This window comes from Juglans microcarpa x Juglans regia, chromosome 5D (genome assembly GCF_004785595.1).
Source record: "Juglans microcarpa x Juglans regia isolate MS1-56 chromosome 5D, Jm3101_v1.0, whole genome shotgun sequence".
NCBI lineage: Eukaryota > Viridiplantae > Streptophyta > Magnoliopsida > Fagales > Juglandaceae > Juglans > Juglans microcarpa x Juglans regia.
The window spans coordinates 10622710-10639683 of NC_054602.1; the positions used below are offsets into that span (position 1 = coordinate 10622710).

Here is a 16974-nt window from a genome sequence, read left to right on the forward strand (position 1 = left end):
CAATTGATTGATCATATTCTTTCAACCTATCCCGAACAATCAATTCAAGATATGAGTACAATATCTCATATGCAAGAACTCATGTTCTAAAATAGTATCCCTTCTATTCCTTGTCTTTTTTTTGAGATACGAAACTGTCCCATTATTTGAACTTACATTATCAAGTGTAATTGTAAATATTTTGGGTCTTCCCCATTCTAGCAAATACATTTCAATTTGTTTACCTAGTGTTTCACCCTTATGGTTTTCAACCTTGCAAAAATTGATAATTTTTTTGTGCATGTTCCAATTTTTATCAATAAAATGTGCAGTGAGACACATGTAGTTAAAATTTTACATGAATGTCCATGTATCTGTGGTTAGACAAATGTGATGCCCCTTAAGAACACTTTTCAGCTTGTCTTTCTCTCTCAAATAAAATTTATAAATATATTTTGCAACCGTTACACGTGATGGAATCGTATTCCATCTAGGTTATACAACAAGTATGAATTTCTTAAACCCCTCCCCTTCCACATGTTTAAAAGGAACTCATCAACAACCAACATTTCTGCTAAAACTTCTCTACATGCCTCAACACCAAAAGAAATAGGTACAAGCCCCCCACTGCTTGATCCAGACTGGAAACCCAATATAGATTGGTTTCTATCTACTTTCCTAAGTAGAGACTTCTTACATGTTTTTTCCATGTGCCCCAACATTGATTTTGTGCCATTTATATTAGGATCACAAGCATAAGTCATCCCACAAAGGTTACATGAAGCCCTAGGTTTCGACTTATCCTCAATATGAATCTTTGTAAAATAATCACAAACTACTGATCTTTTCCTACCAATAGATGGCTTACTTACATTAGATTTGGGAGAAAGCGGATCATTAGTCGCCATTGATTCCACAGTCATTTGACTCCTTTCCATTGTAGGTTAAATATTGTTGTGTGTTTCTGTTTCATTTGAAGGATCCATATGTGATTCTGTAGTAATAAAAATAAACATTAATTGTTGAGTCTTCACAGTTTAAATTCTACCATAAAAAAACTACTCCCATATAAAAAATCTGCTTTAACAAAAAACTGCTATAGAAAAATCTGCTATAAAAATATATTGCATGCGCCATGTGGTTGGACTACATCATAAACTATAAGTTCCACCAAAGAAACATGATTTATTTACCCTGTTCAACATGACACTGCAAACAGTGTCGTAATGTGATACTAATTGGACCCTTAAAAACAGATTCAATGCATTCTTTGTAATTTTCAGAATCTGAAGAATATTAAGGACCAACTACCAGTCAGATAGGAGAAAGCCAACAATTATGTGAAAGATGTCATAAAAAGGTGTGGGTTGTATAAAGTTGTGTCATTAAATTATCAAATTGTTAGAGAAAAAAACACCTTAAAACAAGGAGGAGAATACGGAAAGGGGTCATAATGCCAAGAGACCCTAAAGAAATGGGACGATGGGAGGAACTGGTCCTTTGAACATGGATGCTGCCTGAAATTCAGTTGATAATAATTGCCAAGTACAGTCATAAAGCAAAAGAATCTGAAATAGATATATCATTGTCTAGCATGAAATTTAGTTTATGCAGATTCCAGGGTTTGACTTCTTTTCCAAGAATAAACCCACTCTTACACTGAATTAGACAAGCATTATGCATATTACCTTAGAGATAATTAATGAAAAAATGATCATATTTAGAAAAACTTACTCGCAATGATTGTAAAATCTGGAAATACAAGATTTTAAATACAAGATTATAGAAAAATCTCATGGTTCCTTAGGTTTCTATACATGTTAACCATCCACCGATCTAGGCCATTCATTTTATTAGGGTAAGTTACTTGGTGTTAACATTAAATACCACACATACATAGAGTGCCTTTTACCGATCAACCTAATTAAGGTTTGAGTAGAATGGTTCATTTCATTAAGGGAGAATGGGCATTAGACCAATTCAACGACAAAGCCTAGGCCACAAAATGGGCACGGTTCGAGCGATCAACCCAATCGGCAATAATAAACACAATAATAAATTTCAAATTCAAAAACCCTACCCTAATATCACAAAACCCAATCAACCCAATCGGCAATCATAGATTCACAAAAATCCTAATATCATAAAACCTAATCACAAAAATCCTAATATCACAAAACCCAATCACAAAAATCATAGTAGGCTAGTATGTAATTTCAAAAAAAAAAATACTTACCGTGGGGGCAAATCGACAGAGAGACTGAGACAGGGGTCGAGAGAGTTGAGAGAAGAGAGATTGAGAGCGACAACGAAAGAGTTGAGAGACGAGAGAGTGAGAGGCGGGTGAGTTGAGAGTGAGAGACAGGACGAGAGATGGAGAGAGTGAGCCACTGAGCGCAGTGCACACGACGGCACGAGAGACAGAGAGAGTGAGCTGCGAGAGGCGAGAGCAGAGTGCTCACTACTGTGTAGAGAAGTGAGAACGCTGAGAAGTAAGAGACGAGCGGCGGAAAGGGTATTCACAGAATCACGAAAGAGATGATTTACTAAGTTAGAGTTTTCAAATAAATGAAAATGGCGCCGTTTGGCCTTTGACCCTTTACTATTTAATTAAAGTTTAATTCTTTTAAATGTGTTTTTTTTAAATGATAATTAAAATTTATATATATTTGTAATACATTTAATAGACTACAGTGATTATAGTGATTTAATATAACTATATATATTTGTAATACATTTAATATACTATAGTCAAATATTTTATATATTAGACTATATAATATATATATTTGTAATACATTTAATATACCATAGTCTAATAGTATTAATATTAGCCTATTAGTATAGTTATATATTAGTATTAGTTATAGTGATTTAGTATAACTATATTAGTATAACTATAGTCTATAGTCTATATTAAACTATTAGTATTAGTTAAATAGTTATAGACTTATATATTAGTATAGCTATATAATATATTAGACTAGTCTAATAGTATTAATATTAGCCTACTAAGTATAGTTATATATTAGTATTAGTTATGGTGATTTAGTATAACTATATTAGTATAACTATAACTATAGTCTATATTTAACTATTAATATTAGTTAAATAGTTATAGACTTATATATTAGTATAACTATATAATATATTAGACTATATAATAGTATTAATATTAGCCTATTAGATAGTTATATATTAATATTAGTTATAAACTATATATTAGTATTAGTTATAAACTTTTAGTGATTTAGTATAACTATATTAGTATAAGTATAATTATAATCTATATTAGACTATTAATATAGTTATATATTAGTTTTAGTTATAAAATATATATTTAATATTAGTATTAGACTATTAGTTATAAACTTTTAGTATTAATTATAAGTATAACTATAATCTATAGTTTATATTAGACTATTAGTATTAGTTAAATAGTTAAATAGTCTATAACTATTAATTATAGACTTATATATTAGTATAGCTAAATAATATATTAGACTATATAATAGTATTAATATTAGACTATTGGTATAGTTATAAGTTATATATTAGTATTAGTTATAAACTATATATTTAATATTAGTATTAGTTATAAACTTTTAGTAAAAACTTGTAGTATTAATTATAAGTATAACTATAGTCATTAGTCTATATTAGACTATTAGTATTAGTTATAAACTTTTAGTGATTTAATATTAACATTTTATTTAATAATTTATAAATTATAATAAGAAATTATTTTATATATGAATATATATAATTATATATATTATATATAAAAATTTCACATAAAAATTTATAATTATACATAATATATAAAACTTATATATATTAATATATATATAATATTTTGTATAAAACTTATATATACAATAATACAAATATTATTTTTTTATATATTTTTTTTATCAACTGATCCGGTCCGGGTTGAAAAATTCTAAAATTAAAACCGATCGATTTTCACATTTTAAGAACCGATCCCAAACTAAATCGATTCAAAACCGATAAAATCGATCATGTCCAGTCCAATTTAGACCGATTTTCAGATTTTAAATAAAGTTTAAAAAGTAGGGTTCTTTTTTCTTTTTAAAAATGTGCTCTCGTTTATCTGGTTTTTTATAATCTGACACCGAATAGATCACCACATCCCCCCCCGTGGTCTCACGTGCAGCTGATCCGTACATTTTCACAAACGGAACTTGGGAAGACGACGACGGTCGGTAGTTACCTCTCAAATCCCATCCACCCACTTCGTGGCCCCCGCATAAATTGTGTACTGGATTAGCCCCTCCCACTTCCCGGTCAGCCCCACTCCCCTGACCGAAAGCACCCGTATCTCGGCCCAAAACGCTCTCTCGCTCTCTCTCTCTGTCTGTAAGATGGTAAATAATTTGGGAAGCAGAAAAGGGCAAAACGGCCGTGTGAAATGGATGGGTAGCAGTGAAGTACGGCGGTAAAAGGAATTCCAGAACTTCCAGTTCCTTTAAACTTTCGTTTTCCGATTCAGAATTTAATTTCATTTCCTGCAACCGACCAGAAGCATCGCCTATTAAGGCTCCTGTGAAGTTTCCCAATTGGGGGTAAGTTTCGAAATTCGAAACCCTAGTTCGTCCAATTCCCCCCGTCCTTTCTTCTTTTTCAACCATGTTTCGTCGTTCGGAATTGACACTAAACTCTGAAACAGTTTTTTTTTTTTAAATAATTCTTCAACTCTGTCACTGTGTTCTGATGCTTCGGCTCTTAATCAGCCGTCTTTTTTTTCGCTTAGTAGCTGGGTTAAAATGCTTGAGAACAATTGAGAGGTTGGAATTTGACCATTGGATTTTGAGTTTTGTTTTGTTTTCCTTTTTTTTTCTGACGGTAGGGTTTTTATGATTTTTTGTGCGTTTTGGTTTCTGGTGATCCGTGTGTTCGAGTTCTTGCTGTTACTTTTGGAAATTGGAGAAATTGGAAGTGGTCGCATTTTGCACATTTTGTTTGTTTATGTAAGTCGATTGACATAAATTATCTTAGTTTATGAATGTGCGGTATCTACATGATTAAATGAGCTTTTTTAGAAGTATGATTGAGCTGATTTTTCAGGTCTAACTGTGTGAATTTAGTTGAATTTTTGGGTTTGATTGAGTTTATTGAGTTGATTTCTACGTTAGCAGTACGACCGTGGCAAGAACTGATTTTTGACTATCGCGTAATGTTTCTTTAGCCATGCTAATTAAATTTGATTTGATTAACTATATCTATTATCTTTGTTGGACAGAGTATATTCATATGCTTGTGTGATTAAATATCCAATAGAAGCTATTTTTTCTTTGGCCACTCTCAACTTTAAACAATCTAATTGCCATTAAAAGCATAGGTGTTTTTTCTTTTGATAATAATTTGCCCATCCATCTTCCTGTCCTTTTATATGCATGTGTGTACGTATATATATTTAAAAAAAAAAAGTTATACTTTCTGATCTTAATTAAAGAACATTCCAGGCATGCAATAAAAAAAAAAAAGGGGAGGGGGGGGGGGGAATTGAGTTTGTTTATTTTGAATAGTTTGTCAAAGCTAAAGCAACTTTTATGAACATTTATGTCTCTTTGTCCATTATTTGGTGTCATGAGGAAGCTCTGGCATTTTGCAACAAAAAAATAAGTGCTGATGTCTCTCAATTCATGAATGAGTATATATCTCACAGTAAGTAGCTGTAACTAATAGAATAAAATATAGCTTTCTGAAATCAATCACATCACTGCGGTATTTGTTAATTACTCCAAGTTACTTATGAGAAAAATTGTTAATTAGATCTATTAATGTCATATATGATCAGTTGATATTACTGATAAAAAATTATATATACACTTATAAAAATAAAAATAAAAATTATATATATGATCAGTCGATATCATATGGTGCTGCTATTTATGTTTGGTATTTTAGTTGGTTTGTGCTGTAGTCATCTGTCTTCCAATGGTATTTTGAAATTGCCCACAAGTTCCTAGTTTGGGCCAATGAGCTGGTGACATGGGTTTTGTTTTAAATAGTATCTCTCTAGAATGATCTGCTACTACTTTGACAGTGTGGTTGTACTGCCAGATTTTACTCCAGGGATTCAACGTGCATTACAGCCTCATGACTTCTTCTGCGAATGATCTTTCCGGTATTCTCTATGATATCTTGGTCGAAATATTAAATCTGTGCTACCCTTCCCACCATTCTTTTATGATCCCATTGAACGGATTCAATCGTAATTTTAATTTTGATCTAATTGAGCTAGCTTATTATGTTTTGAGAACCAGTCTTACTGAATTATTACTTTTTTCTCCTGGATTCTGTAACATGGAAATTTCGTTATTTTAATTTCATTCAAGATGTGGAAGTGTTTCTTTTTTCGTTTTCAGTTTCATTTATCTTTCTGAAGTGAGATCAACCCTCTCTCCAAAGTGAGACAATAACTTTAATCAGCGAAAACACAATCCTCTTTTTCAATCATGCTTTTCTAACAATTTTATACTAGGATCTCCAGTATGAGTTTGAAATTGATGCTATTCAACCACCAGAACCAAAGGCTGTTCATGTTATCTCAACTAGTTGAGAGAGCATCTTTGTTTATAGAGGGCATTTTTTGCACATTACCTTCCATGGTAATTATTTTTCATTGGCTAGATTTAACCTACAACTTACCCAATCCCACCTCACAATATTTCCACTTGCGATGATGTCAAACTCAAAATGCCTAACATCTATCGGAATATTGCTTTATAGTGTGCATTGCTCTTGTGCTGCGATAATTATTGATGTTGAAGAAACTTACAACTTTCTCTGATTGCTTGTAAAAGTTGATTTACCAGGCTGATTTTCAAAATTGTGAAGTCCCTCACTTCAGTTGTAAAGCTTGGTCCCTTTAGTTTTTGTTTTACTTGTTTCTAGTTTCTTTTTTGCTTTACAGATATCCTTTTTGTTTTAATTTTTTCCAATTCTTCATTAGATTTGTAATGTACCGTAAACTTATGATTGTCCAGATAATAGTGAAGCTGATGAGCAGCAAAAGCACTCAGAATCTCTGATTCAGTCTTTGTCTCCTGCAACTGGAATGTCTCATTCTGGTATTAGTAGTCAAAATGTTCAGTATCAAACACCTCAGCAGCTTGGAGCAGCACATGCTTTGGTACTATATTTGAAGTCAATTTTTAAAGTATTAGTGTACTTCTCAACATATTCCATTTACAACATCTTTGTCCGAAGTGTTTTTCAGCTATGTGTATTTCTTATAAGTAAATTAAATTTAATTCGATCTCAAAAAGTTGTGAAATCCATGTCCACAATGAGTATACAATGGATAGACCTAAAAATTTTGAAGGAAAATGAAGAAGAAAATCCTTATAGCGAAGTGCAGTATCACCAATATTAGTGTCCACCTAAAAATATAAAAATAAAAGGTTCTAAAAAAACCTTTGAGTTCGTCCGCTGATTTCTCACAATCTTTAAAATGTCGATTATCTCATCCTCTCCACATACACCACATTAAGCAAGCTAGGATCAATTTTCTCAAAACTTCACAATGATTGCAATCAAACTGTCTTCTCCAACACGCCATGAGATCCACCACACTTTAGGCTTTACCAAAAAGAAAATATATTATACTCGATGAGTTACAGAAGTGGAGTAATCATTCAAACCCAAAAAGAAAAGCAAAACGATAAGTAGAAAAAAAAAAAGATAAAAATGAGAAGATTAATTATGAAACAAATAGACTTCGGCCATCAATATACGACTGTTACCGGTATCCAGCACCATGGTATACTGGTTATTGATGTTTATAGCGAGAATGAAAAAAAAAAGAAAGGAATGCAAGGATGTACATAGAATTATGACTTAGATGAAGGAAAAAGTTTATTGGAGATAATTTAGGTGAAAATGTATCTGGTTTGAAGTAGCAAAGGCTTGATGTGGCCAGCCATTGCTGTTTAGTTGGTATTTGCCTTCAACTCTGTTTTTCCACCTCTATTCTTATGCTATGGCTAGGAAAGCAACAGTAGGGAGCCTTCTTGATTGGTCAGGAGGGATTTCGCACTGGTCTTATATTCTATAGGAACGTCTGATTGGGAATTGGACACTGCGATGAGCTGTTTTGTGCTCTTGATGCTATTCATGTTTATGATGTTTTGGAGGATATGACGTGTCAGTGACCAATATGGAGTACTATGTGACTTGCTTGTTTTAAAATTTTTTCATTTTGAGTGTAATGATTGCTATATTTTTTATTTTTCTTGTAATTTAATACGTTATTACTTATTAAAATTAATTTGCATGTATATAATATGTGTGTGTGTGTGTAAAGTGGCATTTATGGTGTTTCTCAATGGTTTTGCCTTGGTGATGCTCAAGTGGCAACTGGTTGGTAGCAGTGGCAACCACCATTTGGACTTTCTCCAAATGGGAGAAAGCATAGGCATATTGTCTCTTTTCCTGAGATGATAATGATGGTGAGATAATTCATTTAGCTATCTTTGACTTGCTCGAAACCATTCTTTGTTTCCAGATCATCTTACTGGATGGTCCTTTTTTATTACATCTCAATTAAGTTGTAATAAATTATTTTTATTTTATTTATTCTTTGAATAAAACCAGAGGAAAGACAAAAGTCGAGTGGCAGTGGTAAAAATTAAGCTCCATAATGTATGCAACTATGTTGCAGTCTCATCATTGTTAGAAGGGTGTTAGGAAGAGTTCTCCAAACATATTAGCTTCATAGTGGGCTAGGGAATCAAGTTCACTTTTGGAATGGTCTATGGTGTGGGAAGATTATAAGTTAAAACGTCTATTTTCTAAGCATTTTCATGTTGCAATGTATAGATGTGTGTCAATGTTCGATCATTTCAATCATTGACTTCATTTGAAACTATAAGGTTTATAAAACTGGAAACTTGAGTCGATGGAGTAGTTCATGGAGCTATTATATCCAGTTCATGGAATACTGGCGGGCTAATACCCAAAAAAAGTGGGGTATTTTTTGGCAGTGAGGGTAACAACTTTGACTGTGGATAATCTTAAACAGTGGGGAAATATTTTAGTGGATTGTTGCTGTATGTGCAAGTCAAGTGGGAGTCTGTTGACCATCATCTACTTCATTCTGTCTATTGTGGTCAACTCTTTTTTTAAAAAATAAAATAAAAATTGTTTGGGGTTTCATAGGCGATGCCTAAGTCAGTTATTTGGCATGAATAAAATGCATGGATTTATAGACATTGAACACTCTACTGAAGAAATTGAGATGATGTTTTGAGATTCTCGTTTGATTGATTGATAGCAACTACTGGCTCGTCCTCTTCATTTTGGATTTTATGGACCTTTGTAATGTTAGATCTTAAAGTGTCACTTTGTTTGGGATCGTGTACATCTTGTTTACTCAGTTGCACACTGCTTGTCAAACGAAAACAGGATACTTTTTTAATTCAGTCTTTTGTGTGAAGCAGTTGACTAGCCATAAACTTGTATGTCTGCATTACGACAATTTCTAAATGATTAATTAATATAGATGGTGAGTTTATAACAATAGGCTTACCTCACTTATCAAAAGGGGTAAAAATAAGATTAGCTCTCTTTTTCTCTGTCCTCTCTGTTTTTTCCATCCTCTCTTTCAAGGTAGTATGAGTTCTGCATATCAAAACAAAAATGGTAGCATGAGTTCTGGATTTCCTTGTTCAATGTAAGAGTATAAGAACTGAACTGGTGGTAATAGTTGTCAATGAATTCCAACTGATTATGATTTCTCGCTCTCTCCCCGTTTTCATATTCAAATTTGGAAACTGTGGAGTATTGAAATAATTTGATTTTGTCTTATCTGTTGAAGGCACCGGCAGTATACCCATATCCAGATCCCTATTATAGAAGCATCTTTGCCCCATATGATTCACAGCCCTATCCTCCACAAACCTATGGTGGGCAACCAATGGTATGCTTTCTTTAGTGCTTTGTCGATACAGTTATCATATGATGCCATGTGATACGATCTATGGAAATTTTGGATTTTGACACCACACATGGCTTATAAACCATTATTGAATTATTTGTCTTAGGTCCATCTTCAGTTAATGGGAATTCAGCAAGCTGGGGTTCCTTTGCCTTCAGATGCAGTTGAGGAACCTGTTTTTGTGAATGCGAAACAATATCATGGCATTATGCGGCGTCGACAGTCTCGTGCAAAAGCCGAATCAGAAAATAAAGTTCATAAGTCTCGAAAGGTATGTTATAAGCCACCAATTTCTTGCCCCTTGCATCAATGTTGCAGTGAGTTTCATTGGCTAAATTTATGAAAATATCTGTGGGATTGCATTATTTCTCAATTCCATATCATTTCAGTTTATACATATTTATCACTCATTACTCAGAGCAATCTTGCAGCCATATTTGCATGAATCTCGACATTTGCATGCATTGAGAAGAGCTCGAGGATGTGGGGGTCGGTTTCTCAATTCAAAGAAAAATGGGAACCAACAGAATGAGGTGGCATCAGGTGACAAATCACAGCCCAACATCAATCTCAACTCTGATAAAAATGATATTGCTTCCTCAGATGGCACATCTTGAGCTTTTGGAAGCAACACATGCGATGGGCTGCACGAACCCATTATTCATAAACAGTGTCAATTAACCAAGGTTCTATTCTAGGCCCAAAAGTCTCACTATTTCTTCCTTCTGGATCTATACTTAGAATTCCGTAGTATGTATAGCTTATCCCGTAGTCAGTTTGTAGGGAGGTTGCAGAAATAGGCGGTAACTTTTATCTTCTCCATGATGGATTTTCTTAAAGGCTTGGCCTTTTTTTTTTCCCTATGAGAGTGATGGTTGGATTGGTTATGTATACATTAGCTTTGCAAAGTTTAGATTGGCCATTGGTGTTTGTGTCATGCCTCGGATTCCATTTTCAGCTGGGAGAATAAGTTAGATTTGTTTCTTTGAAATTGTGTTCGAGTCTATGGGGGTGCTTGTCATAGTATTTTGTAATGTATTTATTTGTACAAAGTTGTATGGCTAATGGAAGTGTCAGCGTCTTCTTTGAACTACCAGAAATGAAGTAGGATTGTATCTCTTTATTGGTGGGTGAGAAGAGAGAATAGTTTTCTGGATGAGATTCCCGTTTGATTAATTGGTGCTGGAATAACTCGAACAGGCTTCTCTAGGATGGGTGAAAAGTTGGCTGCAACCTTTGTCAAAGAAAGACTAGAAGGTTTGACCAGAGCTGGGATTGTCCTAGATCCAATAATTACAAATACTGTATAAAAAGTTTGCAAATTCTAGCTGTGGGTTTATTTGAGACCTTGAGATGGGATTTGCAGGCTACAAATTCTCTAAGTATGGATTACTCGTGCAAGAAAGAATGATAAACTAGCAACTCAGGGCATCAACAAGCAATGCAAGGTTAACTCTGCAATAAACTGTTACTACATTATTCTTCAGCCAGACTCAGCTATGCATAAGATCATCAGCTTCCATGACAGTGAATTGCCAGTAGTATAATTACCATCAAGAAAGATGAGAGCTTGGACAAGCAGAAACTTCTTCAACCAACTATATTTTAACCCAACCTCGAATGGAACTAATCCAAAAACTTTGTTCCTAAACTGGGGCAGCTCAGCCCAAGTATGTAGCCATTCTCCTTAATGTGAATTCCTTGTACTAGTCTAAGTAGGGCATAAAACTGAGGTGGAATAACTGAGACCCCAGCAAGCTAAAGCCCAAGGAAGCTAGTACTTGTTCTATCAAATCTGCCATTTGCAAAACCCTAATTGAATGCAAGTGCTTTCCACTTCAAGACCGTCTCCGCCCATTTACTCTTTTTTTTTTTTTTGCCCTTTATGGATAATTTCATGGAATATTTTTACCTGAATAAAATGAGGCCTTGGGAATGAATACCTACGTGTTTCCTCCCTGCCAATTCAACCACTTGAAATAAGATAGTGGTAAAAACCCTTCCCACTCAAAAGCTTCTTGTAAAAACCATCTTGTCCCCAAAAAGAGAGATGAGAAAAAGTCAAAAGGGTGGCTCTTACAATTGACCCTTTTTGGCTGATCGGGGGTCATTCAAATGATATGATATTCATCAATCAATTATCTCGTCAACAAAGATGGGACTGGCTGGGTTCTCAAATTTCAACGTCACTATTACCTTCTTTTGTTTTACATTATCTATCTATATATATATATTCCCGATATATGTTTCTACGGTGAAATCATTCCAATTTTGTCTAGATTTCTGCGTTGTTTGGATTTGTCTTATTAGGAGACTGCATGATCGATCTATTTATCATCTCTTATATATCTGCAGTCGTTGGTTAGGTGTGGAATGACCTTCTTTTTTTTTTTTTTTTTTTGGACCTGCAACTGTTTCTCTCCTTTATATTCTCTTCCCCAATGATGCTACTGCTTCACATGACCCAACAGAACAAAGTTTCAGTAAGCTGTAAACCAATCAGTCCCATCAGAGAGAGAGAGAGAGATAGAGATTGGTGTTTTTGTTGCGTGAGTGTGTGCTAAGTCTTGCCTTTGTTTACAAATATATATATATAATCTTCATGAGAACGCCAGCTAATTATTGTAACCGAGCTCAATTGTCTGAACATGCCAATCAAATCAAGAAAATTAAGAACCAAGAGATAAACCTAATTAAATTAAAATAAAAAGAAGTTTAGAGTGGGATTTAAGAGTGACACTAGCTAGCGTATGTTTTACCACTTAATCGTCCTTTTTAATTAAGACTTGAAGATTACTCATATATATGCGCACCACACCCTCCATTAACCTTTATATGTATGTTTCCTATTCCAAAAAGAGTTCTGATCTTACACTTCTCTTTTTTTCGTTCTTTGATACCAAACTACTTTTCAATTGCATGGTTTCTTCTAGTGTAAGTTTTTTTTTTTTTTTTTAATCTGAGATGATTATATTTTTCACAACACTAACGTTGTACGTTTCCTTAGAATCAAAAACATATTTGTTTATGTATTCATTTATGTTTTGATATTAGACAATGAATATTAATCATTTGTGTTACGCTCACATGTTTACCATTACAAATTGATCAGTTTTACTCCATTTATATATGTTTTGTTAATGTGTACGTTTTATATTCAAGGCCGTGGGATATACAGTACTCTGAAATTAGCTAAAGATTACTTCTTCCTTGAATCTCTAATTTTGGAGTCCAAGGTTAATACAACTCGTGTCTTGGGCCTGGGTTCGATATCTACTAAATCACTGCGACCTTCATAGGATGTCACAATCTCTCTCTCTCTCGGGGAACACATACAACAGGGAATTAAAGTACTAATTAAAGGTCATTTTTTTATCACTTCAAATGAAATAATTGGAATGCTCGAATTATTAGTGTTGCAGGTGATGATCATCAATTTAGTTGCGAGTGTATTTGTCCAAACCATGCAATTTCTTCCCTCCAAGAAAGAAGAAGATAATATACACATATAATAAATTAAATCACGAAGCATATTATAATTTTGATTGGGCATGGCCCCCAGATCACTTTTTCCAAACCCTTCAAAATTGCTAATCTACATCGAAGGACATAGATATTTTGTTTCATCCAAGTATAGAGACGTTCTCCGCTTTTAATTAAATTCTCGTTTGGTTATATAATTTAGATTAGATGAGATCATAAGATATTTTATTAAAAATTGAATAAAATATTATTATAATATAAATTTTTAATATTATTTTTGTTTTAAAATTTTAAAAAAATAAATTATTTATTATATTTTATGTAAAAATTTAAGGATTATATAAGATGAAATGAAATAATTTAATTTTGTGTAACAAACCACCCCCGTTGGTGGTTTCAGCTCTGGTCCAAATCCATAATCGTATCAGTACCAAAACAAAACAAAAAGTGCATGGTGATGCATGCATGTCATCTTGACAACTGATTAATGGTATTAATGTCGAGATTTATTGCAGTCTCATGAGTCATGCTGGTAATCTTTTCACCCCCTGAGGCTGTCCTTTCCTCTTCTTAGGTTTTGACAAATCAAATTCTTATACTTTAATACCACTCCTAATCATAGCAAGTATTATATGGTACTGTGCCATAATAATTAGTAGCAAAGATAATACTATTTTCCCTCACATGAGAGCATGCACCCTATCGATCGAGTTCCTTCTTTTCTGTATATCCAAGTCTATACCTGCTTTACACCTCTTATCAAGCATGGACCCCCAACAAACACGTACCTCACGCACAGAGAGAGAGAGAGTGAGAGAGAGTGAGTGAGTGAGTGTGATGTAAAATGGAAGCAAAGGCACACAATTCTGGAGAGAAAAAATGTGGTGGGTGGGGTCTTTTTCTGTGAGACTATGACAATCTTTTGGTGCATGGTAACATGGGGTCGCCCGCCTCTCCATTTGAAAAAAAAAAAAAACAACTTTTGGGTCCCTCAAACGGGGCTGGAAAGGAACTTCCACCACTGTAAATATTGCAGAATCACGCAATGTGATATGGGAACATGGCTCAGTAGACCTGCCCCAATGGTGGGGTCTCGGTGTCCCCTACGCCTTATATTTTTTGGAGTGTCCCTTATCTTCCAAAAAGGAGAGGTAAAAAGAAATTAGAAAAGGAAAGGAAAGGAAATGGCTGATCATGATATATTATATACATCGGGGAGACAGGAAAACACCAAGTGAGTCTGTGTATAGCCATTGACTCTTCCTTCAGCTCCCATCATATGCCCATTAATTATACACATGTTAGAGAGAGAGAGGGAGAGAGCCAACTTTGGATGAGTGTTTTCGAGCTTTGGATGCTTTCAGGAAAGAAACCCTTTGTGTAAAAATGTCAACCTTTGTGAGATCTAAAAGTCAATTGCTTTTCTCTCTCTCTCTTGGATTCTTCTGAACCAAGGGATGGATGGAGGTGGGAAACACTCTCAATTGTCACAAAAGGGGACGGTTGGTGCGATCGATCCCTTAAGCCCAAAAAAAAAAAGAATTAAATTTAGGGTTAGATTCTAGCTTTGAGATTTTTAAACTTTGGAAGAGTACTTTAATTTAGAGGGGCTTTAGATTCTATACATGTAAGCCGGCAACGTTAGCTTTATCAAATAAAGCATATTGTTAATGCAATGAGATTTAACCCCTTTTTTTTTCTTGTCCACTTGGCACATACGTAGAAAGCGAAAGGCAAGGGAAAGTTGAATTCATGATGGCACTGCACATGAAAAAAAATAACACATATATGGAGGTTACTCTGATTTCAATCTGAGCTATACGTACAAGTAGTACAAGGTATATATACGTAAATGATCTACATATATGCATATCATCATCAATATATGGTCGATATCTTTCTTCCTCTTCTCCTTCCATGTAAGCCTAATTGCCACTTCCTTGTTATTTTAACAATTAGTGGCCGTTCTCATAATTAAGCTAGCCTATATATATATATATATATATATATATATATATATATATTATGTATAATTAATTGGTGTTATCAAAAGTGGAGCTAAACAATGGGAGGCCACCCCTAATAATTTATTTTTGTTGAATTTAGGGAGGCAAACAACAAAGAACACTTCGTGAATGAAAAGCCTTGCCAAGTTACTATTGATCATCGACTCTTTGAGGCAGGACCATGGTCCTTCGACATGCAAAGAGGGAAAAGCTGTTTAGACTATTTTTTTTAACATACAAAGAGGGTTAATGCAAAGAGGTACATACTAACTTGTTTTTCATATATAGCATGTAAAAAGAAGTAGAAAGTTTTAACAGCCGAGTCTAAGAAGCTAGATGATGTTTTCACTGTGTCAAATTTTACCTATGGTCGTAATAAGGTGAGAGAGATTGTCTCTCATATGATACTTTAACATAAAGATTCATTCTCTTTTATGGAGCATATCGTGTTTAATAAGTTTATGAGGGCAACACTCCATATTGAGAAAAAATATCCTGCGCTGCTGCAAAGAATGAATGCATCAAAACTTAAGAGACAAAAAAGACAAAGTTAAAAGGTTTGCTTAAAGTTGTTAACAAAGTTCATATCACAACTAATATATGCACTTCTTATTGTTGATGATTTACAAAAGTGTTCAAGAATGAAGAATTGAGAATAAAATTAGTTCAATTACTGTAGACAATGCAAGTTCTAATGATGTTGTCATTAGAATCTTGAAAGATAATTTTAGATTGAAGAAAATATTGTCTATTAGAGAAAAATTGTTTCGTGTGCATTGTTGTGTACCTATAACTAATTTGCTTGTGCAATATGGATTTGGGGAGATCAATGAGATTGTTGATTGTGTAAGGGATTATGTGAAATATCTTGTAGCATCAAAGAGTGGGTTAAAACAATTTAGTGAAATTGCAAAGCTTCTGCATTTACCCTCAAAGAAACTTGTTAACCTCGTGTTTCATGCACCTTTAGGCCGGGTTCCAGAAATCCAGATTTTCGGGCTGTCACCTGCACACTTTAAGCAAACACGAAGAATGGTAGTGATGGTCAGGGAGTCTCCGATACTAAAGTCAGTATATCTCCTTAGTAGTTTGTACATAAATTTAGAGGAATTAGAAAGAGTTCTTCGTACCTGAGAATTGGCTTTTATACTAAATTTTTCGAATGGGACACCCGGCCCTGACTTTGAGGATCTCATGTCCTTTCCACTGTTCATTTGTCAGTAGCCTTTAATGCGGCGTAGAGTCTGGGTAATGGTGCCATTAATGCAGCGTGGCTTCCTAACTTACTTTATCCTGCAAGCGTTCCCCATTAAACCTCTTCATGCCTATTTGTCAGGAGATCGAGGATTCTCCACGTTTCCCACCTATCTACTTGTGCAAGTTTCAGAGGGCAGGGTCTCCTTTGGGCTTTGTCAGGGTGGTGAGCTTTATTTATCCCTTTCCGTCTATTTTTTTTCCCTGTACGTGGATTGCTTCGGGGGTGGGCCTTGCTCGCAGACTGGGTACCCTGAAGAAGCCCATTGAATCCCTTGGGGGAGGATC

General features: G+C 34.2%; 1 protein-coding gene across 7 annotated transcripts; it reads left to right on the top strand.

Annotated features, from left to right (window-relative positions):
- Positions 1-4140: 4140 nt before the first annotated feature.
- Positions 4141-11033, top strand: LOC121265056 (nuclear transcription factor Y subunit A-7-like). Of its 7 annotated transcripts, none has more exons than XM_041168508.1 (7): positions 4141-4565; positions 5595-5667; positions 6050-6130; positions 6993-7138; positions 9824-9925; positions 10050-10214; positions 10375-11033. In XM_041168508.1, the coding sequence occupies exons 2-7, from the start codon at positions 5646-5648 to the stop codon at positions 10558-10560; spliced, it is 702 nt and encodes a 233-aa protein (XP_041024442.1). In that variant the 5' UTR covers positions 4141-4565; positions 5595-5645; the 3' UTR covers positions 10561-11033. The 7 variants fall into 7 exon arrangements, with proteins under 7 accessions (XP_041024442.1, XP_041024444.1, XP_041024445.1 ...); XM_041168510.1 differs by having other exon boundaries at positions 5599-5667; XM_041168511.1 differs by having other exon boundaries at positions 4142-4565; positions 6067-6130.
- Positions 11034-16974: the final 5941 nt, after the last annotated feature.